Raw genomic sequence first — 26,539 nt, forward strand, 5'->3', positions numbered from 1 at the left:
GACAGGACGCCTGTCTATTCATTGTCAACTATTTTCTATAAGTATGTTTGTATCGGCTAACGTTTATTCAGCTAATGCGTGTCCTGTTTAAATGTGCAATGTTCAAATGCAAAGACAGCACGGCACAAATAAAAGCCCTTTTTTCTTTTCTTTTTATCAAGTAGGCTATCATATTTGGATATTGGAATAAAAAATTAAGTAGAACTATCTTAAATGTTTTTTTTTTACTGTTTTTTTTTACAAATGTTTCTTAATTTTAGACTAGTTGACCTGCACTGCAATGTATTTTTTTCATGATTACTATTGCATTGCAAAATAATGTGTGCTGGTCAACTAGTCTAAAATTAAGAAACCCCTAGAATCCCCTAGGATTTGGGTCGAATTCAAAAAACTTTAGAAGTCAAGAATTATGAAGATAGGCATGTGTTTGTGTGTGTCTTGCATTCTCAAAAAATAATGACAAAAATATATGACAACAATATAAGAAGACTAGAAGAACAATCGCTCATCACTTTGTGTCAGAAATTAGCGGAGGATAAACTCGCCCTTACGCATCTGTCCCAGCGAAAAAAGTTCAGGCTCAGGATTTTTTTCTACCATCACCCCTGTGTGTGTGTGTGTGTGTCTCAGAGAGAGAGAGAGCGTCTGGTGGAGCAGAGAGAGATGGTGCAGCAGCTCGTGCTCAGATCCAAGAGCATCATCCGACTGAAGCCCAGAAACCCCGAGGAGAAGATCACGGGCCCGATGCTCGTGCAGGCGCTGTGCGACTTCAGGCAGGACGAGGTGACCGCTACATACAGCTATTATATTCAATATACAGATTTATAATACATAATACCTGGCAAAGGTTTAAGATTTTTTTTTTTTTTTTGTGATCAAATTTTTATTATTTTATTTTATTTACCGTACCAGGACCATATCAAAGCTCACGTGAACTATATACAACCAGATGTCATGAAAACTGCCCACATATAAACAAAGAAGAAAAGAAACAAACTAAAATACATACACATACATATAAAGGGCGCATGTAAAATATGGGGGAAGGAAAAGGGAGAGAGGGAAATGTAGCATGTCAAAATCTCAGCTTGTCTAACAAATTGTCCGCGATTTTTGTCCAGCTCTGAATGGTCTTGTCCTTTGTGCCATTGACCTCGGCAGTGGTGTCTTCCAGCAATACAATGTCTCTAAAATAAGATAGCCAAACAAAAGTTGTAGGTATGCATGGTTCTATCCATAGCATTAACATTGAGCATTAAACTGAAGAGCACAGTCATCTAAAAGTAGAAATAGCAAAGGGTCTTCTGAATATCTGAAAGAACAGTACTTACAAAAGTCCAAAAAGAAACCACTGTTGGGCATTCCCAAAACATGTCCAAATAAGAACCGACTGTAGATGTGTTGCATAGATGACAATATGGATCAGATCTAACCTTCATCCTATACAATACACTAGAAGTGATATAAGCTCTATTTATAAAAAGTTTAAGATTTTTATGTTTTTGAAAGAATCTCTTCCATACTCATCAAGGCTGCATATGTTTGATCAAAAATACAGTAAAAATTGTGAAATATTATTGTAATGTAAATCATCTGTTTTCTATGTGAATATATAGTGAAGTGTAATTTATTCCTGTGATCGAAGCTGTATTTTCAGCATCATTACTCCAGTCTTCAGTGTCACATGATCCTTCAGAAATCACTATAATATGATGATTTGATGCTCAAGAAACATTTATGATTATTATCAGTGTTGAAAACAGTCATATTTTTGTGGAAACTGTGATACATTATCATATTTCACTTATATATATATACTTCTGATTCAGTAAGATGTATGTATGTTTAGCAAGGACATATCAAAAGTGACAGTAAAGACAGATACAAATAAATGCTGTTCTTTTGAGCTTTCTATTCATCAAAGAATCCTGAACAATAACATTGATCACAGTTTCCAATCAAACATTTTTACCGCTTTTAACATTGATAATAATCATAAATGTTTCTTGAGCATCAAATCATCATATTATAGTGATTTCTGAAGGATCATGTGACACTGAAGACTGGAGTAATGATGCTGAAAATTCAGCTTTGATCACAGGAATAAATTAAACTTTACTATATAATCACATAGAAAACAGCCCTTTTAAAATCGTAATAATATTTCACATCATTACTGTTTTTCTGATCAAATAAATGCAGTCTTGGTGCCTTTTTCAAAAACAGAAATGACTCCAAACTTTTGAACGGTGAGCAGAATAAATGTCTGTGTAAATTCTTCATTGGGGGACAAGAGATACTATAAAGTGTTGGTTTGGAGGGCTGTTCTGGGTCTGCGTGTGTCACAGTGTGTGTGTGTGTGTGCAGAAGACGATCCGTAAGGGAGATGAAGGGATCCTGAAGGATAACTCGGAGAGGACCACATGGCGTGTGACGGGACCGGGAGGAATGGACATGCAGATTCCCTCAGTGTGTCTGTTAGTGCCGCCACCAAACCCTCTGGCCGTCAGCCTGGCCAACAAGTACGACACACACTCTACACACTTATTTATCAAATTCATTTTCATTTCATATTTTCCGTTTAATTACATTTTTGTTAAAGCTTTGGTTTTGTTGTGTTATTGTCATTTTTATTAGGTTCAGTTTCGTTTTTTTTTTTTTTTTTTTTAATCTATGTCTTAGTTTTTATTCCTTTTTATTTTTGTATTTTAAACCAAATAAAAATTTGATCTGTGTTTCTTGGCAACAATAAATAAAATAAGATTAAGGTCGTTATTAATATTTTGAATTAATTTCATTTTCATTTTATTATAAGCTTTGGTTTTGTTGTGTTCTCATTTTTATTAGGTTTAGTTGTTTTTTTTAAATCTATGTTTTAGTTTTATTCATTTTTATTTTAGTATTTCAAGTTAAACTAAATAAAAATTTGAAATGTTTCTTGGCAACAAGCTGACATAAAATAAGATTACGGTTTTTATTAATGTTTTGAATTAATTTTATTTTCATTTTATTATAAGCTTTGGTTTTGTTGTGTTCTCATTTTTATTAGGTTTAGTTTTTTATCTATGTCTATCTAATTTTTATTTAATTTTTATTTATTTAGTATTTCAAGTTAAACTAAATTAAAATTAGAAATGTTTCTTGGCAACAAGCTTGAATAAAATACGTTTTTTTATTAATATTTTGAATTCTTTTTATTTTCGTTTTATTATAAGCTTTAGTTTTGAGTTTACTAAGCTTTAACATGAGTTGTTATTCTCATTTTTATTAGGTTTTGTTTTGTCTTAAGTTTATATTAATTTTTATTTTAGTTTTAGTTTTATTTATTTTAGTATTTAAAATTAAACTAAATAAAAAATGTTGCATTGGCAATTGGATTAATAATATTTGTAATTTTTTTTCATTGAATATTTTCTGTTTCATTAAAAAAAAAATTTATAACGTTTTTTTTTTCGTCTATATATTTTTGTCTATTTTTTTAATTTCAGTTTTAGTTTGAGTTATTTTAGTATTTCAAGGTAAACCAAAAAATTTGAAATGTTTCTCTGCAACTATAGCTGAAAGTTTATTTTCATATTTTCTGTTTGAATGTAATTTTTCTTAAAAATGTATAAATTGTTATGTTGGTTTTAGTTATTTTAGAATTTTAGTTTTATTTTAGTTATTTGTTCAACAAACATTTTTATTCACACACACACATATACATATATATATATATAAACAAACACAGCTGGCAGTGTTTAGTCTGCAGTATGAAGTGTTTCGGTGTCAGTTTGTGTTCTGCATATATTGGTCGATGATCAGTCTGTTGTGTAGATATGACCGTGTTTAACTCTGTTTGACGGCAGGAATTCCCAGTATTACGAGGCAATTCTAGGCGTGTGGAATCAGCTGTACATCAACGTGAAGAGTATGATCTCGTGGCAGTACTGTCTGCTGGACATCAACCGCGTCAACTCACTCACCATCAACATGGTAACAGGCACAGGCCAAAATATATATCAACAAATATAGGTGACACTTTATTTTACAGTGTCTGTGTTAGTGTAATCATACATTTGAGGACTGCGTAATAATAACTACATGTACTTACTCTAGGGTTAGGGTTAGGGTGTGTTTAAGATTAGTTGCATGTAATTATTATGCACAATTTATAGTAATTACTATAGTAACTTAATACATGTAACTTGTAACAAGTACACAGTTAAATAAGTGTTACCAAAAAATATGATTTATATATAAATTTTACATATCAATGCTCACCAAGGCTGCATTTATCTGATCAAAATTGTCAAATATTATTCCAATGTAAATATATAGTAAAGTGTCATTTATTCCTGTGATCAAGTCACTTTTGATCAATTTAATGCATCCTTGCTGAATAAAAGTGTTCATTTCTTAAAATTATATATGTATATAGATAGATAGATAACATTATTTATATATATATATATATATATATATATATATACATATATATATATATATATATATATATATATATATATATATATATATATATATATATATATATATATATATATATTAATAGCATTGGTAGTTTTGTTCATTTAGCAAAGCATGCAACAAAACAATTGAAGTTTGATTATTTAGCATTAAACCAGTCATGCATGTGCTGTTGTGTGTGTGTGTGTGTGTGTGTGTGTGTGTGTGTGTGTGTGTTTGTGTTTGTGTGTGTGTGTGTGTGTGTGTGTGTAGCTCGCCAAAATGGGTCCAGAAGAAACCAACAGCATCCTCCGCAGTATGGAGATGCACTTCCAGGAGTTCAAGAAACACAGTCAGGGATCAGAGCTGTTCGGGGCCGAAGACCAGAAGCTCATCGAGAACCAGTTTTCAGGAGCCCAGCAGCGCTACGGCAAACTAGTGGTGGATCTGCCCGCGTACGGTGAGTGTTTTACACGCACACACGCACGCACGCACACACACTCACTCACACACACGCACGCACGCACGCACGCACGCACACACACACACACACACACACACACACACACTCACTCACTCGCGCACACACACAAACGCACACTAAGACTGCTTAATATCTCTGTGATGTATATTGCAATTGTACAAAAAAAAAAGATTTACTGGAATTTTCACCAGATGACTTAAAGTCCCTGTAAAGTCAAAATGAAGTATGTGTTCTGAGTTTGTCATATCACAGAAAAATGTGTTATTAGACACCCAGCCAGATTTGAATGATAAAAAAGCCGGCAAGTACATAAAATAAGCTATCAAAATCTTGAAAAAATGAGCAGTAGTCTCTGCTCTCAAACGCTGGGGGCGTGTCCGCTGGCTGCGCTGAAACCACGCCCACTCGTGGTAAAGCTGCCGTTGCCACACTCAACTGTCACCCGCTACAGCCGGAATGGATGCTCCTAGCAGCTTATTAGGTTAATTATAACATAAGCGCACAAGGCATCTTACACTCATTGGTGGGCACGCACTGCCGATGATGGCACCAGTTGTCGGCGCGACGGGAGGATGAAGGCCGAGGCGGGAGATAGTCGGTTCGGCCCCATTCACCAGTAACAGCGGATTATCAGTGAATCCCAGTTGTCTTCGACGAAAGTTTATAAAACTATCCCGAGTAAAATGGTAACTACAGAGGCGGGTTTTGGTGGTGATCCTCAGCTCTCCATCAAGGTGGCTCTTCACAAAATTAATCCACCTCTTCTAGATGTGATTGTTTTTAGGAAATTTAAATAAGGACACCGATCTGTTTTGTACATGATCGCATCCAGGTAGTACGCATTTCCGTGACGAAGACATAGCTAACTAGCGAACTGTACGCTATAGTAACAAATAATAGTACTGACAGTAACTGGCGATTGAGCGCCAAACTGATGCGAATGTGCTCTATTTATATTGTTAGTGGAGCGGCCAGCCTCAAGGGCTCCAGTGTGTCATCAAGTAGGGGCGTGTCCAGGAGCTCAAGGGCTCCAGTGCGTCATCAAGTAGGGGCGTGTCCAGGAGCTCAGGGGCTCCAGTGCATCATCAAGTAGGGGCGTGTCCAGGAGCTCAGGGGCTCCAGTGCGTCATCAAGTAGGGGCGTGTCCAGGAGCTCAGGGGCTCCAGTGCGTCATCAAGTAGGGGCGTGTCCAGGAGCTCAGGGGCTCCAGTGCGTCATCAAGTAGGGGCGTGTCCAGGAGCTCAGGGGCTCCAGTGCGTCATCAAGTAGGGGCGTGTCCAGGAGCTCAGGGGCTCCAGTGCGTCATCAAGTAGGGACGTGTCCAGGAGCTCAGGAGCTCCAGTGCGTCATCAAGTAGGGGCGTGTCCAGGAGCTCAGGGGCTCCAGTGCGTCATCAAGTAGGGGCGTGTCCAGGAGCTCAGGGGCTCCAGTGCGTCATCAAGTAGGGGATTGTCCAGGAGCTCAGGGGCTCCAGTGCGTCATCAAGTAGGGGCGTGTCCAGGAGCTCAGGGGCTCCAGTGCGTCATCAAGTAGGGGCGTGTCCAGGAGCTCAGGGGCTCCAGTGCGTCATCAAGTAGGGGCGTGTCCAGGAGCTCAGGGGCTCCAGTGCGTCATCAAGTAGGGGCGTGTCCAGGAGCTCAGGGGCTCCAGTGCGTCATCAAGTAGGGGCGTGTCCAGGAGCTCAGGGGCTCCAGTGCGTCATCAAGTAGGGGCATGTCCAGGAGCTCAGGGGCTCCAGTGCGTCATCAAGTAGGGGCGTGTCCAGGAGCTCAGGGGCTCCAGTAAGTCATCAAGTAGGGGCGTGTCCAGGAGCTCAGGGGCTCCAGTGCTTCATCAAGTAGGGGCGTGTCCAGGAGCTCAGGGGCTCCAGTGCGTCATCAAGTAGGGGCGTGTCCAGGAGCTCAGGGGCTCCAGTGCGTCATCAAGTAGGGGCGTGTCCAGGAGCTCAGGGGCTCCAGTGCGTCATCAAGTAGGGACGTGTCCAGGAGCTCAGGGGCTCCAGTGCGTCATCAAGTAGGGGCGTGTCCAGGAGCTCAGGGGCTCCAGTGCGTCATCAAGTAGGGGCGTGTCCAGGAGCTCAGGGGCTCCAGTGTGTCATCAAGTAGGGGCGTGTCCAGGAGCTCAGGGGCTCCAGTGCGTCATCAAGTAGGGGCGTGTCCAGGAGCTCAGGGGCTCCAGTGCGTCATCAAGTAGGGGCGTGTCCAGGAGCTCAGGGGCTCCAGTGCGTCATCAAGTGGGGACGTGTCCAGGAGCTCAGGGGCTCCAGTGCGTCATCAAGTAGGGGCGTGTCCAGGAGCTCAGGGGCTCCAGTGTGTCATCAAGTAGGGGCGTGTCCAGGAGCTCAGGGGCTCCAGTGCGTCATCAAGTAGGGACGTGTCCAGGAGCTCAGGGGCTCCAGTGCGTCATCAAGTAGGGACGTGTCCAGGAGCTCAGGGGCTCCAGTGCGTCATCAAGTAGGGGCGTGTCCAGGAGCTCAGGGGCTCCAGTGCGTCATCAAGTAGGGGCGTGTCCAGGAGCTCAGGGGCTCCAGTGTGTCATCAAGTAGGGGCGTGTCCAGGAGCTCAGGGGCTCCAGTGCGTCATCAAGTAGGGGCGTGTCCAGGAGCTCAGGGGCTCCAGTGCGTCATCAAGTAGGGGCGTGTCCAGGAGCTCAGGGGCTCCAGTGCGTCATCAAGTGGGGGCGTGTCCAGGAGCTCAGGGGCTCCAGTGCGTCATCAAGTAGGGGCGTGTCCAGGAGCTCGTCATCGAGTACCCTTTCAGCCCCGTCCAAAAAATCCGTAAAATATCAATGGTGAAAAACTGTTTAACGGTCTAACTCCACAATTCAGTACTTCACAGTTCACAGTCTTTGTAATGTGTTTAGCAATACATTTCTAACATTTATAATGTGTTTAGAATTTTTTTTTTAATTGCCTTTACAGGGACTTTAAATGGCTCTATTTTATAGAGTGATTTGGGTAATTTTGTTGGCGAGTGATTTGCATATGAAATGATGATGATGATAATAATAATATAATAAAAGATGAAAAATATTTTTTTTTTTTAATGGCTGAACCATTTAGGAAAAGCTTAACTGTAATGAAATATGTTTGAAGTTGTAAATAAAAAAATATTATTACAGTATGTTTAGTTCAACATTTCATGTTAATTCAATGTGTTACTTGCCGCCTCTTTGTATTTATTTTTTTTAATTCACTTGCAGTTTCTGAGTGACCATTTGGTGTAAATCCTACACCCAATTTTTTCTATTGTTGAAAAATTGTTTAAAAAAATATATTTAATTGGCCATCCTCCTTCTGTTTCGACCAGTTCAATATGACTATACTATCCGAGTTCATATCTCACTAATACTAATTTCGGCTACTATTTAGGACGTATAGTATGCGAATTAGGACTCAGATGTGTGTCTTGCGTAATAAAGCCAAATAAACTGAAATTTGATTCGTCTACATTAATCCGAATACATTTGAAAATTACGTTTTTCGTTTAAAAACGTTCTTCGTTCTTCTGACAGGATAATTTTATTTAGCAAAATATCTCAGCATTCACTGACGCGTCCAGGTTTCACTCACTATTATATGTTTGGTCTAAAACGCCACGGCTCGCATGTTTTACCACATGACAGAGAATGTGAGTAAATTTTCTGTCATCTTTGCAGGACTGTGATATGAAGAGTGTGCAAAGTAACATATTTTAGAAACTGTGTGAAAGTGAACAGCACATAACAGGCACAATACTGGTGTAAACATGAATATCTATTGGTACAATATGCGTCACATGACTTAAAGGGATAGTTCACCCAAAAATGTAAATTCTGTCAGTATTTACTCTCCCTCATGTTGTTCAACCCCGTAAGACCTTCGTTCATCTTCGGAACACGAATTAAGATATTTTTGATGAAATCTGAGAGCTGGATCACTCCTCCATAGGCTTCTAAGGGATTGAAACTTGTTCCCCCGAAAAGTTATTAAAGGCCTCGAGTGAGTTCACTAGTGTAACAGCGCAGCGCTCAATAATTTTTGGGTGATCTATGCCTTTAACTTATGTCATCGCTTTTAACGGCTTTTAAATTCCTCCGGCTTCACAGTCCACACTACAATGTGAAAACGGCGTTTACAAATTTATCCACTTTGGAGAGCGTTTTCAAAAAGCTTAGTTTTCATTAATAAATACGCCGTCTCAGTGTGAACGGAAGACCAAAACAGAGAGAAAAAGAAGCGTTTTCAAAGGAAAACGTATTAGGAGCTGTTTACACGACACCGTTTTCAACTAAAGCCTTAAAACTCTTTATGCGTTTTGGCCGTTAATTTACACAACAGTGGCGTTTTGGGTGCCTGAAAACGCAAACTTTTGAAAAGTGCCGTTTTTGAAAACGGTCTCCGTGTAAACAACAGAAACACGAATCTCTGAAGACGATGACGTCATGCACATGCGTATTACGAGTTCAGTCTATAGTGTTGCATCGCCATCTACTGGCCTGGCGGCAGAAAACAGCGTTTTTACTTTAGTCGTTTTCGCGGATTCGTGTGAATAATGAATCTCTGCGGTGTTTTGTGTGTTCTGTAGCCGCTTGTGGAGAAGGATCGGAGTATTCTGCGGCCGTGAGCATCAAACTCCTGAACGAACTCAACGCTCTCAGATTCAACGTGGAAAGGGCCGAATCTTCCCTCGTCACGTTCCTTTACATCCCGTCAGGAGAGGACGGACCCGAAGAGTGCAGTCGCCACATCGCCAGCACACAGGTGAGCATCACAAACACACAACACCATTTTAGGTTTGTTTATATATCGAATTTTCTATTAGTAATTTGTATTTTTAGATTTTTATTTGTTAAACTTTTATTTTGTAACTTATTGCATCTGATTTTTTCATCTGATATTCATCAAAGAATCCTGAGAAATAAAATGTATCACGGTTTCCACCAAAATATGACTCTTAATTGACTGTTTATTAATTTTTTTATAGCAAGTAGACTGATGCATACAAAACACGGGAAGCAAATAGACAGATCTGCATAAATCTGTATAGGGTGAACTATCCCTTTAATAAGGGACTTTAGTTACATTATAGTTGTATTAACATTTTAAATTCGTTATGAATTAGCTTTTATTTTTATATTTTTCATGTTAATTTTAGTTAGTCAATTCGTAATGAATTAGCTTTATTTTTATAATTTTTCATGTTAATTGTAGTTAGTAAATTCGCTATGTGTATTTAAGTTTAATTTATTTTTAAGTTTTAGTTAGTTTTAGTTTTTATTTATTTTCTGTCAGTAATTTTAGTGCTTCAATTCAAACTTATTTCAGTTAATTGCCAAGGCAATGTTTCTAATTTTCATTTTGTTTACGTTTTTCCAACTAATATTCATATTTTATTTTATTTCAGCGTTATTTCCAATTAACAGAAATGCTGGTTACACTTTATTTTGTACTTTCCGTTTACTTATAAACGCATATAGGTGTAGTTTCAGAGTTAGTACCTAGATATAACCCAGTTATTGTAATTGCTATAAAAAGTACATAGTATATACATGCGGAACAGGACTGTAAAATAAAGTGCTGCTGAAATGCTTTTAATAGTTTGGGTTTTATAGTAAAACCCTGATATGAGGAAGGTCTCAGAGGTTTATTGGTGTGTTCAGGTCTTTCAGAAGGACGTGCAGACTCTGAAGGGAGAGTTTGTGAGTCTGAGAGAAAGCGTTCAGGCTGAACTCAAAGATGCGAAGGACACGGATAAAGCCAGATATCTGCGGGGTCAGCTGGAGGTCATCAACCAGAGACTAGTTAACCTGGAGAATTACACCGCCACACATCTACAGAGGTACAGCGCTCTTCACGACATGATTTCAGGGGTTTTAGTTCATGGTAAAGGTACAACACTGTTCATAGGTTTGGGGTCCGTACCATTTTTTTAAATGTTTGAAAGTCTGCATTTAATTTGGCCAAAAATACAGTAATTAAAAAAAAAATATTATTAGAATTTAAAAATAAATAGAATAGAATAGAATAGAAAAATAAAGTGTAATTTATTCCTGTAATTAAAGCCATATTACCAATTACCAATGCTGAAAACGGTCATATTTGAAGAAACATCAGATGAAAAAAATCTGATGCAATAAGTTACTAAATAAAAGTTTATATTTCCAGTAATGAAAAGTAAAGTATAACAAATACATGAAAAATACCAGAATAATAATAATATTTGATTTAGAATATTATTTAACATTATAAACGTTTTTACTGTCACTTTTGATCAATTTAATGCATCCTTGATGAATAAAATAATAATAAATCTTACTGACGCCAACCTTTTGAACGGCAAATATTTTACATACAGTATCTAAGTTTTTATAATCCAGTGAATGAACTGGTTCACAAATGAAAGGTGCTTCATATCATTTGATTATTTTCTTTTTTTTAATTGGAACCGGATCTGATGATTTATATTAAATGTCTGCAATCAGATTCACTTAATGAAACACTTCAGTTCAAAACAGCTAAAAAATTATAAATGTGATTGTACGAGCCATATCAGCTGTAAAATATAGCTATTGAATATATTCATATTAACATAATAAATATAGCCGTCCTCACAGTTTTTGACTGTTTCAGGTTGAGCTTGGTGAAGACGCTGCTGAAAGATCTGCTGAAAGCTGAAGATGTGGTCAAGGTTTACGAAGCTCGACTGATAGAGAAAGAGACGGTGTCTCTGGACCCGGAAGAGCTCCAGAAATACCAGAAAGTGCTCCAGGTAATCATTACTGAAGCTATTATTAACGTTTATATGATCAAATAGATCTCAAATGTGAGTTTTTTGATCACTTATACTGGTGCAGATCATGTTCTTGCATTCAAACTGTGAGATATTGTGCAACAAAATGCAGAATTCAGGGATCTCAAGATTGATTTTAATGGACAAAAATGTAAATATTAATAAGATGTGCTAATATCTCTGTCTTAGTTTACAGCCAAATATCTAGTCATCCTAAAAACAAGACATTTACTCGGAAGCAAACCTGTTGAAATTAAGATATTAAGACTTGTTTTAAGAAATATATCTCTTTTTGTTGTTGTTGTTTTAAGGATACACTGCAAAACAGTATTTCTGTTTTGTTTTACAGTACAAAATATCTAAACATTCTTAAATCAAGATATATATATCTACTGGAGAAGCTAAATGACTGAAGTGAGTTTATGCTTAAAAGAAAAATAATCTTATTTTGCCTTTAAATTAATAAAATGTTCTGCTCCATTTGCATTCTTAAAACAAGTCATTTTGCTTCTCAAGTATCTTTATTTTCAGTACAAATAACTAAACATTTTTAAATGAAGACAAAATTACTGAAAAAAACAAAACATTTTTGCTGTGAAAATCCAGCCTACTCTTTGTTTCCCCCTTTTTTTCAGTTTTAATTATTAATTAGGTTTTCATAATTGTTATTTTATGTGTATGGCATGACTTGTACCTTCAGTATTTTTAAAGATGGATAGAGGTATCATTTCTGATATACAGTATGTATCAACAGTTCCCTGTTATGAAAAACAAATACATTTAGTGAGAAAAAAACTCTCTTAAAGCAAGTTGTAATAACAATTTTGCTTCTTAAATACATTTGTTGTTTTAGGGATCTTTCTGAAATCCTGCTAATATAATTATTTTTGTGCACAGCCCTTAAAGGGATAGTTCACCCAAAAATGAAAATTAGCCCATGATTTACTCACCCTCAAGTCATCCTATGTGTATATGACATTCTTCTTTCAGACAAATACAGTCAGAGTTAAATGAAAAAATATCCTGGCTCTTCCAAGATTGATAATGGCAGTGAATGGTAAAAGGGCATGTATTCATGATAAAAGTGCATCTATCCATGATGAAAGCGCATCTGTCCATCATAAAAGTGCATCTATCCATGATAAAAGTGCATCTGTCCATCATAAAAGTGCATCTATTTATCATAAAAGTGAATCTATCCATGATAAAAGTGCATCTGTCCATCATAAAAGTGCATCTATTTATCATAAAAATGCATCTATCCATCATAAAAGTGCATCTATCCATCATAAAAATGCATCTATCCATCACTAAAGTGCATCTATCCATCATAAAAGTGCATCTATCCATGATAAAAGTGCATCTATCCATGATAAAAGTGCATCTATCCATCATAAAAGTGCATCTATCCATCATTAAAGTGCATCTATCAATCATTAAAGTGCATCTATCCATCATAAAAGTGCATCTATCCATGATAAAAGTGCATCTATCCATGATAAAAGTGCATCTATCCATCATAAAAGTGCATCTATCCATCATTAAAGTGCATCTATTTATCATAAAGGTGCATCTATCCATCATAAAAGTGCATCTATCCATTATAAAAGTGCATCTGTCCATCAGAAAAGTGCATCTGTCCATCATAAAAGTGCATCTATCCATCATAAAAGTGCATCTATCCATCAGAAAAGTGCATCTGTCCATCATAAAAGTGCATCTATCCATGATAAAAGTGCATCTGTCCATCATAAAAGTGCATCTATCATCATAAAAGTGCATCTGTCCATCATAAAAGTGCATCTGTCCATCATAAAAGTGCATCTATCCATAATAAAAGTGCATCTATTTATCATAAAAGTGCATCTATCCATCATAAAAGTTCATCTATCCATCATAAAAGTGCATCTATTTATCATAAAAGTGCATCTGTCCATCATAAAAGTGCATCTATCCATCATAAAAGTGCATCTATCCATCATAAAAGTTCATCTATCCATCAGAAAAGTGCATCTATCCATCATAAAAGTGCATCTATCCATCAGAAAAGTGCATCTGTCCATCATAAAAGTGCATCTATCCATCATAAAAGTTCATCTATCCATCAGAAAAGTGCATCTATCCATCAGAAAAGTGCATCTATCCATCATAAAAGTGCATCTGTCCATCAGAAAAGTGCATCTATCCATCATAAAAGTGCATCTATCCATCAGAAAAGTGCATCTGTCCATCATAAAAGTGCATCTATCCATCATAAAAGTTCATCTATCCATCAGAAAAGTGCATCTATCCATCAGAAAAGTGCATCTATCCATCATAAAAGTGCATCTATCCATCATAAAAGTGCATCTGTCCATCAGAAAAGTGCATCTGTCCATCATAAAAGTGCATCTATCCATGATAAAAGTGCATCTGTCCATCATAAAAGTGCATTTATCATCATAAAAGTGCATCTGTCCATCATAAAAGTGCATCTGTCCATCATAAAAGTGCATCTATCCATAATAAAAGTGCATCTATTTATCATAAAAGTGCATCTGTCCATCATAAAAGTTCATCTATCCATCATAAAAGTGCATCTATCCATCATAAAAGTGCATCTATCCATCATAAAAGTTCATCTCTCCATCATAAAAGTGCATCTATCCATCATAAAAGTGCATCTATCCATCATAAAAGTGCATCTATCTATCATAAAAGTTCATCTATCCATCATAAAAGTGCATCTATCATCATAAAAGTGCATCTATCTATCATAAAAGTTCATCTATCCATCATTAAAGTGCATCTATCCATCATAAAAGTGCATCTATCCATCATAAAAGTGCATCTATCTATCATAAAAGTGCATCTATTTATCATAAAAGTGCATCTGTCCATCATAAAAGTGCATCTCTCCATCATAAAAGTGCATCTATCCAACATAAAAGTGCATCTATCCATCATAAAAGTGCATCTGTCCATCATAAAAGTGCATCTGTCCATCTTAAAAGTGCATCTATCCATCATAAAGTGCATCTATCCATCATAAAAGTGCATCTATTTATCATAAAGTGCATCTGTCCATCATAAAAGTGCATCTATCCATTATAAAAGTGCATCTGTCCATCATAAAAGTGCATCTATCCATCATAAAAGTGCATCTATCCATCATAAAAGTGCATCTATCCATCATTAAAGTGCATCTATCCAACATAAAAGCGCATCTATCCATCATAAAAGTGCATCTATCCATCATTAAAGTGCATCTATCCAACATAAAAGTGCATCTATCCATCATAAAAGTGCATCTATCCAACATAAAAGTGCATCTATCCATCATAAAAGTGCATCTGTCCATCATAAAAGTGCATCTGTCCATCATAAAAGTGCATCTATCCATCATAAAAGTGCATCTGTCCATCTTAAAAGTGCATCTATCCATCATAAAGTGCATCTATCCATCATAAAAGTGCATCTATTTATCATAAAGTGCATCTGTCCATCATAAAAGTGCATCTATCCATCATAAAAGTGCATCTGTCCATCATAAAAGTGCATCTATCCATCATTAAAGTGCATCTGTCCATCATAAAAGTGCATCTGTCCATCATAAAAGTGCATCTATCCAACATAAAAGTGCATCTATCCATCATAAAAGTGCATCTATCCATCATAAAAGTGCATCTATCCATCATAAAAGTGCATCTGTCCATCATAAAAGTGCATCTGTCCATCATAAAAGTGCATCTATCCATCATAAAAGTGCATCTATCCATCATTAAAGTGCATCTGTCCATCATAAAAGTGCATCTGTCCATCATAAAAGTGCATCTATCCATCATAAAAGTGCATCTATCCATCATAAAAATGCATCTGTCCATCATAAAAGTGCATCTGTCCATCATAAAAGTGCATCTGTCCATCATAAAAGTGCATCTATCCATCATAAAAGTGCATCTGTCCATCATAAAAGTGCATCTGTCCATCATAAAAGTGCATCTGTCCATCATAAAAGTGCATCTGTCCATCATAAAAGTGCATCTGTCCATCATAAAAGTGCATCTGTCCATCATAAAAGTGCATCTGTCCATCATAAAGTGCATCTATCCATCATTAAAGTGCATAAATCATGGGATAATTTTCATTTTTGTGTGAACTATCCTTTAACTCTCCATCATGATCTATAACCAGCACTTTTTCTCCAAACGCAGAGTATGCACAGTGATTTGGAGCAGAAACATGATGTGCTGCATTCACTGGTGTCTGATCTGAGTAAAGTTCTGCAGAGTAATGACCAGCCGGATCAGGGCCGGTACAGGTGTATCATCAACATCTCCCAGTACAACGAGCACGTCACCCAGCTGTCAGACCGATGGAAACGCATCCTTCTGCAGATTACCAGCAGGTCAGATGCGCTTTCCTTAACCCTTGTGCAACCTTTTAGTCTTTTGCAGGTTTTTTTTAATTTTTGTATCACGTTGCCAAATAATTTCTATTGGAAGTTGTAAATACTCAGCAATGCTGTCGACTTATGAATTTACACATTGTTTGTCTTAAAGCATATTAAAAAAACACATAGACATATAAACAACATTACAAGCTGGATTTTCACCACAGGGGGACTTTAAAAAAAGGTCCATGTCATGACCGCTTTAACTTAATGTTTGTTCCTCCAGCTGTAGGCCTACATGATTGGGTTATTTGCTAATGACGCTGTGTTTTCTCAGGCATAATGACCTGGACTCTTACTTACCTCAGCTTCAGCAATACCTGCAGTCCAGTTCTCATCTCAGTGGATGGATCGACAAGACCCAACGACAGCTCGATACTCAGCAGTCCATCGAGACCGATGACATCACAGTTTACGACCAACTCGTCAACCAACAGAAAGTGAGCTCGGAAAACATGTTCTTGAGTAGAGCGAATAACTAAAACCATCACCCAAAAAACTAAAGCAAGTAATTTCAGCCAGTGTTATTTTAGTATCACTGAGATACTATTAATATTCAGAATTTTTCATTTTACAATTGAGTTAGTTTTAGTAATTTTGTGATGTACTCAGATTGGGTCATCGATTTCCTGTCCAAAAGCTCTTCAAAACCAAGAGAAGAAGAAGAAGAAGAAAAAAACGGCCAAAACATTTACTTCCAAAATAATGTGATAGAATTTTATTGCCATTTTTATCTACTTAAACCAATATAATTATGACAAAATAAAATAATAGAAAGTAATGATTATAGAAATAATAGAAAATAATGATTTCCCAGGGGAAGCAATGCAGCAGGAAAACAGATCATGGCAAATACATTAAAAGAAAATTAGAAAATATGTCTAAAATTGAGAAAATACTGTATGTCAAAACGGCAATCAAGGAATTAACAGACAACTTTATTTCTCGGGAACATGCATACATCTCATTTCTAATGTCAACAGTAAGAATAGACCAATTTAAGTGCAAAAAAACCCAGTATAAATTATTGGAATATGCAACTTAATTAAGCTAAATTTTTGAGTTTATAGTCAAAATACATTCAATGGATAAATGGGTGGACGGATGGATTTTGAAGGCCGTACAGTATATCAGAAAAACATTAATATTGTGGAACATCATATTATCCTGATTTCTGAAGGATCATGTGACACTGAAGACTGGAGTAATGATGCTGAAAATGCAGCTTTGATCACAGGAATAAATTACACTTTACTAGATATTCACATAGAAAACAGCTGATTTATATTGGACAAATATGTCGCTGTTTATACTGTATTTTAATCAAATAAATGCAGTTTTGATGAGCAGAAGAGACTTCATGATCCCAAACCTTTGTCCCCAATTTTGGCTAGTTTTTATTCATTTTTATTTCAGTTTTAGTTATTTAAGTACATCAAGTTAAATTAAATAAAAGTGAGAAATGTTGGTTTGGCATTCAGCTGAATTAAAATAAATGTAAGTCTTTTTATTTCAGTTAATGTACATTTTATTTCATGTAACGAAAATGTTTTTGTTTTTTTAAATGGTTTTAGTTAAGTATGATATCCCTGATTTCAACAGAATCCACACAGCCCTATTTATTGAGTTGACTTGTTTGATTAATTAATCATTTAAAAGGCTTCATTTAACATTTGTGCTCTTTTATAATGTGTGCAGGCATTAAACTCCGATATAAAGGCAAAGAGAGAGTTGTTGGAGACGGTGCAGAAAAATGGCGACGCCTGCATTAATGCCATCAAGGTATTCGTCCTGCAGTTTCCAAACTAATGATGATGAATCGTGATTAAAACATCAAATTATAATAATATGCCTTTGTCTCTGAATGTCACCTTACCTATTGTTCACCAATTAACAATAATTATGGTTACACTTTACATTAGTTAACATAAACTAATGATGAAAAATAAATGTATTAATCTTACATTTGCTAATTAAATTCAAAAGTTGCATCTGTTAATATTATATACTGTATATATAACCTGAACTAACTAAGAGAAATTGTATTTTTTTTAACTAACGTTAAAAGTAATTTAATTCATAATTAATAGTGTGAACTGTCTCTCTGTAGAACTATGAGCTTGAATTAGCATCTTATGGGGCTGGACTGGAAACGTTGCTCAACATCCCCATCAAGAGGACTGTGCTTCATTCACCATCTTCCGTTATTTCAGAAGAGGTACACCTAAACACACACTTTCCCAGCCAACACAAACATTCGTTTTATTGCAATGTTGACTTATTATAATACCATATTTTTAATTTCTTGTCTTCGTCCCCTAGGTCTCTTCTCTAAATGCACACTATTTAGAATTGCTCACCCGCTCAAATGATCACCACAAACTTCTTACGACTTCCAGGAATAACAGGCAAGACCTGAAGGTATATAAAGACACCTATGTTTTGGCAAAGCACTCTCCACGATTAATTCAAACACACACACACACACACAAAACCCATCTCTGTGAGTTGAGCTCAACATGCGCCAACCCTCTTCTCAAATTGTAATGACAAGGCTGTTGTCAACAATTGTGGTTTTCCACCAAAATAAAAGCTCCATGGTGTTTAACATTTGAAAATGAAGAAATGATGACAGCCGTAAATAGTAGGATTGTAATTTTACAGCTATACTGTAAAATAAAATGGCATATTTAAAAAATTACTTTAATAATAAAAGTTTTTTTTTATTTTGGAGTGCAATAGTACAATAGTAATATTTCTCGAGTATATTTAATATTTCTAGTATATCGATTTGACTTGAAACATAATATATTAAGATATACTAGAAATATTGCTATTGCTATGATCTATTGCTAATATTAATATTACTAGTATAGCTAGATGCTGTTAATCGTGATTAATTGATTTGACAGCATTCGTTTCGTCGAGTCGATTAATTGATTCAACAGTTTTTTATAATTTTTTAAATACTCAGTGTTTTTTATTTTAAAGTGTAATAAATAATATAGATATAAGATGTTGTATTATTATTCTTACTAATAATATATATATAATATATGAAAACATTTAAAAAAAAGAAATATTTCTCAAATACAGTTTTTTTAATGCAAAATATTACAATAGTAATATTTCCCTATTGTTTAATGTTTTATTTATTATTATATAATAAATAATATAAATATTTATTATTATTATTTTATAGTCATTAATATATATTTCTCTTCTATTTTTTGCCAAATTGTACTGTCAATATCAGTTTTTAACAGAAAATTGCAATAGGATTTTCGGTAAAACTTTATTTCCATAGTCCACTTTAGACGTTTTACTAACTATAAGTAACTTTGTAACTACCGGTCATTAGAGTATTAGTAGACTGTCTGCTTAATATCTGCAAACACTTTATTTTGATGAGCCCCAACAGATATTCTACTGACTATAAGTAACTTTGCAAGTTCACTTATACTCTAATGAGAGTTAGTTGACGTAGTTGCAAATTAAAGAGATTTAGTTGATGTAGTTGCAAAGTTACTTATAGTTATTAGAGTAAGTTGACTATCAGAAAAAGAAAAAAAATTCCTCAGATTGTGTTGCCCTACCTAACCCTAAATCTGCTTCTGTGAACACACAAATTCCTTAATAATTTTAGTACACAAGTCAACAGACATTTTGACCAAATGTCAAGTGTAATGTTTTACGTGTGTTTTCTGCAGATGATGAATACCGAGATTGGGATGCGCAATGAGGAAATTCAGCAGTTGAAAGACGCCATTGCGAATCACACTGCCACGAATGCCTCTTTGCAGGAGGCTCTCCTTAAATACAAGCAGGAGCTGAATGACTCCCAGACACACCTGCTTTCTCTGGAAGAGGTGAAGAGGAATGAGACTTTGAAGTGTATGACCACACAGGACAGCCTTGAGTCTTCTACAAACCGTCTTCAAGAGCTTATGGAAGAAATCCGTAGCCTCAAACAACAGTTGGAAGATATGGAGAGGAAGAAGAAGGTCGTGGAAGAGCGTTATACGTTTATACAGGAAGAACACGATCTCACCATGCGCAAGACAGTCAAAGATCTCGAGCAGGCCAACTGGGCCAATAAAGATCTGGAGAAGACGGTGTCTGAAAGGACCCGAGAGCTGGAGCATCTACGCAAGGAGTTGGATGACGAGGCTCGACGCTTCAAGGAGGTGCAGACGGAGTTGGCAAAGGTAAGGCAGGAGCACAGCATACAGATACGAGAGGTGAAACAGACCTACGAGTCTCAAATCCTCGTTACCCAGACCAGCATGCAAAAGCTTTCGCTGCAGAAGGAAAGTGATTCTGCCTCCATGCAGTTGGAGTTTGAAAGAGTAGAGGGAGAATCTAGGGAGTTGAAGGAGCAATTGCAAATGCTTCGTCTTTCCCTCAACCAAGAGGCGGTCGAAAGGAGACACTTGGAAGAGGAGGTACAGAGACTTAGTGCTGTGAATTCAGAGGAAAGCCGAAAGAGGCACGAGCTGGAAGCACAAGTCCAGTTGATGCTTAGTCAGAAACGTGAAGCGGACAATAAAACAAGGGAGATACAAGAGAGCTCAAGTCGGACAGCGCAGGAGAAAAGTATTGAGATCAACCGTCTCACACGGTGTCTTGAGGAGGAGCGGCGTCTGAAAAGATCTTTAGAGACCGAGACAAGGCGACTGGAAGGGGAGTTAGCCGACCTCAAAACTAAGAATGAAGCCTCGAATGGGGAGTTGGTGCAGCTTCGCTCTTCCCAAACTCAATTGAGCCTCATCCGGGTTGAGTTGGAGGCCCATGCCCTTGAGAAGGGACGGTCTGAACAAGCTATCGCACGCCTACAAATGCGCATTCAAGAGCTCCAGGAGGAGCTGAAACGCCTGGAAAGCGAGTTGGAGAATCAGCGGGAAGTGGCAGAAGAGGAGGCCAGGAAGCGAAGGAGAACGGAGATGCAACTTGAAAAGAGTAGCCAGGCCATGCGAGAGTACACCACTACAATCACCACACTGCGTAAGAGCCAGGAAGAAACCAGTCTTGAGGCAAAACATACGGACAGCGAATGCAAGCAGTTGCAGGAGGCATTAGACCGTGCCTTGAAGGAGAACAAAGCTTCTTCTCAGAGCTTGGCTGCCTTGAAAGCTGAAATGAACACTTTGAAACTACAGCTCACGCAGGAGCAGGGGCGCGTCCAAGACTTCAACCAGCGCTACGAGACCCTCCACCGTAGCATGGAAGAAAAGACTTGTGCATTGAACATAAGCACTGCTGAAATTGAGCGCCTGCAGAGGCTCACCGAAACTCTTACTAAAGATCGCCTCCGCCTGGAGGAGGAGTTGCGCTCCGTGCGTCTAGAACACGAGGAGCTGCTCAAAGACAAAAAACGTGGAAATCGGGAAATGGCTGAGCAAGTCACAGCTTTGCAGAAACAGCTTGAGTCCAGCCAGCGTGCCGGTGCAGAGCATGACAGGCTTATGCGACAGCTCTCCCGAGAGAGAGAAAAACTGCAACTGGAGATAGAAAATGTACAAAAACAAGCCAGAGAGGTACTAGGATAAATAGAAACAAGAGTTCTCGAGTTTTATCCTTAAAATCTGTAGATTTAGATGTAGCTGGCTGCATGCATCTCTCTCTCTCTTGCTCTCTCACACTGCATTCTGTAAATGGTTAGTCTTGACATGCAAAATATGGCCCACTAAGAATCTGCACCATCTTTGCATGTCTTAATGTGCATGTTTGACCTATCTGCGCACCACACCCCGCAGAATAGTCAGATTTGCATCTTAATTACCTTACAAGCTTCCATGCTGCACGCTTTTTTGCATTATGAGCAACAGCATCCAATCACATACTTTCACATTCAGATGACACTTAATGTATTTTTACAGTCTTGTCCAAACCACATCTGAGATAGCCTCTATCGTTTGTGGCATCCTCTGTGATTTTGATCCTTTAGAACAGGTATACCAAACCCTGGTACTGGTGGACTACCATCCTACAGCTCCAATCCTAATCAAACACACCTGAACCAGCTAATCAAGGTGTTCAGAATTGCTTGAAAATAACAAGTAGGTGTGTTGGAGCATAAGTCAGCATAAGGATGCGCTCCAGGGCCAGGTTTGGCTATCCCTTCTTTAGATGCTAAGCCTTGTACTTGGCTTGAAAACCAATCAGTTCTGTTTTGTAGTTGACAATTAATGCAACAAATCTTTGTAATATCTGAAAAATCATATGCAGAAATATCAATTGTGAAATATACAGTAGTCAACATTTGAAGTGGGTCAAAACCTTCCATCAAAATTATACATGAATTTTTAACAATACCTGTTCTTGTCTTAGTGCAACTTTGATTAACTTTTTTGATCCACTTCAAATGTTGACTACTGTATTTTAAATGATAGAACACTCATTTTATTTTTTACGTTTTTGTTGCAGACTTCCTCTGTGATCCAGACGTCCCAATCCCAGTGCAGCAATCTGCAGCAAGAACGAGATGGTCTCCTCAAGAAAACAACAACAATGGAACAGGAAATTGTGCGCTTGAAAAGGCTGGAAGACGAGCTAGCACAAATCAAACTCTCACTGGAGTCTGAAAGGCGTCTCAAATCACAAATGCAGGAGGATAATGAGAGGATCAAGAAGGATTTTACCCAGTGGAAGAGCAAATGTGTGATTCACGAGGAGCAACTTCAAAAGCACATCTCGGAGCGCTCTGGCCTGGAGAGACAATTTAACTCTGTCAACACCGAGATGGAGAGGTTGAGGACTCATCTGAAGGAAGCGGAAGAACGTTACAGGCTGATGTTGCAGAACTTGGAACGAGAAAGGGTACAGATGCAGGCACTTCGAGACTCACAGCAGAAGGAGTTGCAGAGACTGCAGGAGAAACCAGATGGTGCTGCCAAATACACTCAGACAGACCAAACCGACGACTCCTCACTGGTCTTCGAAGGCGTCCGCAAGAAAGTCACGGCACAGCAACTGCGTGACTGCGGTGTGATTGACAAGGTGACATTTGAGCAGTTGATGAATGGCCAGCGGACTGTTCAGGATGTATCTGTTGACATCAGGCTCAATCTTAAAGGCACAGGAGCCATTGCCGGGCTGGCAGCAGGACCTAAAGGCAAGATGACCTTCACAGAGGCCAAGAAACAAAAGTTGATTTCAGACAACAGTGGAAAAATGCTGCTGGAGGCTCAAGCTGCCACAGGATACATCATAGATCCCCGAGCTAATGTGAAGATGACTGTGGAGGAGGCTTGTCTGAATGGACTTGTGGATGAAGCTGACAAGAAGCAGCTGTTGACTGCAGAGGCTGCATGTGTTGGGTTCAGGGATCCCAAAAGTGCAAAACTCCTGCCAGCTAGCCAAGCCATGAAAAAGGGAATAATCGACCGGGAAACAGCTCTGCGTCTCCTGCAAGCACAAGAGGCGGCGGGAGGCATCCTTGATCCGATCCTTAGTGTCTACCTCTCCAAAGATACTGCCATGGACCGTGACCTTGTTGATGAGGATCTTTATCAAGCTCTAAATGCCAGACCAGATTGCTACATTGATCCAGACATTGGTCTACATGCTAGCTACGTTACCCTCAAGAAGCGATGCAAGGCTGACCTTAACACTGGCTTGCTCCTGCTTCCAGCTCCAGAGAAACCCTTGACTGTACAGGGACTCCGTAGCGAAGTTAACGTTTCGGATCTGGTGGATGCAAAATTGCTGGAACCTTCGGACATGGATCATCTGAGAGAGGGCAAGATTACCAGCCAAGACATTGAACACAGGCTTCGGGCTTATCTCAGAGGGTCAACTTGCATTGCTGGGATTTATGACGAGGCCAACGACTGCACCTTGCCTATCTACCAGGCCATGAAGAATGGGCTTCTGCGACCAGGCACTACCTTGGAGCTTCTAGAGGCCCAGGCCGCCTCAGGCTTCATGATTGATCCCATTCACAATGAGTACTATACTGTCGAGGAGGCCTGTAAGAAAGGACTGGTGGGTGTGGACTTTAAAGACAAGCTTCTGTCCGCCGAGAGAGCAGTAACTGGGTACAAAGACCCAGGCACCAACAAGATGATTTCCCTTTTTGAAGCTATTGAACGTGGTCTCATAGAGAAAGGTCATGGCATTCGCCTGTTGGAGGCTCAGATTGCTAGTGGTGGTATCATTGACCCTAAACACAGTCACCGAATTGATGTTGATGTGGCGTACCAAAAAGGCTACTTTGGTGAGGAGATGAACCAGATTCTTAAAGATGAAGGAGATGACACAAAGGGTTTCTTCGACCCAAACACTGAGGACAATTTGACCTACTTGCAACTAAAGAGCCGCTGCATCGCAGACAAGAGGACGGGACTGGTGCTTCTGCCTCTTTATGATAAGAAAAAGATGCAGCAGAAGAATTCCTCGAGGAAGAGACGGGTACTGATAGTTGATCCAGAAAGTAATAAAGAAATGACAGTGCGTGAAGCCTACGAGAAGAAACTCATAGACTACGAGACCTTTCTGGAATTGTCTCAGCAAGAGTGTGAGTGGGAAGAAACTGTAATTACTGCTGCTGATGGCTCAACCAGTACAGCTATAATGGACATGCAAACAGGCATTCAGTACGACTTGAAAGAACTGCTTGTTAAGGGAGTAATTAGCCAAGATGTCCTTGATAAGTATCGTTCGGGAAGTGTCACCCTTACTGAGTTGGCAGATATGATCACCAACAAGGCAAAGACCCTCAGCAAACCCCTCCGCTCCTCTGTCTCCTCCTCCTCATCATCATCATTCTCATCCCAGATGACCACGAAAAGTCAGACAATCAAAACCGAAACTGTTAAAACAGTCGAGAGTATCTCCACTCCGCAAGATCCATTCTCAACAAACTCCTCCAAGCATATTTCCAGCATGTCAGTCAAACTGACCCCATTAGTAGAAATAATTGAGGAACAGAATCCAGTTGGAGCAATTTTTGACACAGAGAAGCTGGAGAAGATCAGTGTGTGTGATGCTATGAAGCGAGGAATCATCGATTCCATCACAGGACAACGACTCCTGGAGGCACAAGCTTGCACCGGTGGGATTGTGAACCCTGAAACCGGTCGCCGTATGTCTATTCAGGAAGCAACCCGCATCGGTGTCCTCGATGAGGACATGGCTAACAGGGTAAAACCTGCACAGAAAGCGTATATTGGTTTTGAAGATGTGAAAACCAAGCGTAAAATGTCTGCCGCCGAGGCCGTCAAAGAAAAGTGGCTTCCGTACGAGGCTGGCCAGCGCTTCCTCGAATTCCAGTATTTAACCGGCGGGCTTTTCGACCCAGAGCTCGGAAGCAGACGTTCGCTTGAGGAGGCTTTGCAATTAGGCTGGCTGGACATGAGAGCGGCTCAGAGGCTCCAGGATTCAAGTCACCACCCTAAAACCCTGACCTGCCCCAAGACCAAGCTGAGGATATCCTACAAGGAGGCTCTAGAAGGTTGCATGAACGAGGAGAAGACGGATGTCCGAATGCTTCCTGCCGCCACGGTTTCATCACGAGGAATCAGCAGCCCCTACAACCTCTCCAATCCAGGATCTGCCTCGGGATCTCGGAGCGGATCCCGTAGGGGCAGCGTGGATTACACTTTATCCCCTTCTTCCTCGTCCAAATACAGCAGCTTTAGCTACAGCAGAACCTCTTTCAGCTCCAGATCACTCTCCTAAACAAACCCTTTCTACTGTGCAACATTATATAACACAATTATCCATCAAAGTATTTTAAAATAACATCACAAGAATATTAGTCTCATTAATAATCATTTGGAAATGTGGATGATGTTCTAAACGAACCAGCTTATGTACATGTTTGGAAAACCAAAGGAAAACCAATTGCATTTAATGTTTCTTAAATCTATATTGAATGTATTCATCCAGTATTTTACACCTTTAATTTAGCCTGTTTACTCACATTCTGGGGGTTTATCTGCTTCTACATTTTACTAAGCCGGTATGAACGTTTTTTTATAACACTTGATGGGTAAAGATGTCATTTTACGATTTCTTGTTTTTACACTAATACTGTTGAATTGCTGTATTTTTTCAAAAAGTTTCAGTGCCTTCACTTTACCTTTGTACTAGCCTAGAGTTACTCAGTGAAGTTAATAACTTAGTGTCTGACTTCTTTTTTTCAGCTTCATTGCTTAAATAAAGAAAGACCTCATAAAATGTATGGCTTGTATGAAGAATTATTACTTGGGTGCACATTTATATGAGATTTTATATTTAGGAGTTAAAACAGAGTATTTCCATGCTCAAAAAATGATAATCCAGGCCTGGCATCAGAATATTTACTTCCAAATGTTTAAATTGAAAATTAATACATATAATTCTTTTAAATTGTATTAGTGGTCTAATTCGCCCCTTTGTCCTGAAACTATCCAGTAAATCCCA

The 26,539-nt window shown here is 38.4% G+C and overlaps 1 protein-coding gene across 2 annotated transcripts; it reads left to right on the forward strand.

The window, feature by feature from the left end:
- Positions 1-618: 618 nt before the first annotated feature.
- Positions 619-26,314, forward strand: LOC143738497 (desmoplakin-B-like). Of its 2 annotated transcripts, none has more exons than XM_077230468.1 (14): positions 619-783; positions 2,368-2,522; positions 3,849-3,975; positions 4,720-4,906; positions 9,496-9,671; positions 10,571-10,749; positions 11,541-11,679; positions 15,894-16,087; positions 16,410-16,572; positions 17,831-17,914; positions 18,243-18,350; positions 18,455-18,553; positions 19,843-21,669; positions 22,559-26,314. In XM_077230468.1, exons 1-14 carry the CDS (start codon positions 664-666, stop codon positions 25,811-25,813), a joined length of 6,813 nt encoding a protein of 2,270 aa, XP_077086583.1. In that variant the 5' UTR covers positions 619-663; the 3' UTR covers positions 25,814-26,314. The 2 variants fall into 2 exon arrangements, with proteins under 2 accessions (XP_077086583.1, XP_077086584.1); XM_077230469.1 differs by having other exon boundaries at positions 19,843-20,340.
- The last annotated feature ends 225 nt before the right edge of the window (positions 26,315-26,539 follow it).

Source organism: Siphateles boraxobius, unplaced genomic scaffold (genome assembly GCF_051911475.1).
Source record: "Siphateles boraxobius isolate OS27281-9 unplaced genomic scaffold, OSU_SipBor_1 144, whole genome shotgun sequence".
Taxonomy (NCBI): Eukaryota; Metazoa; Chordata; class Actinopteri; order Cypriniformes; family Leuciscidae; genus Siphateles; species Siphateles boraxobius.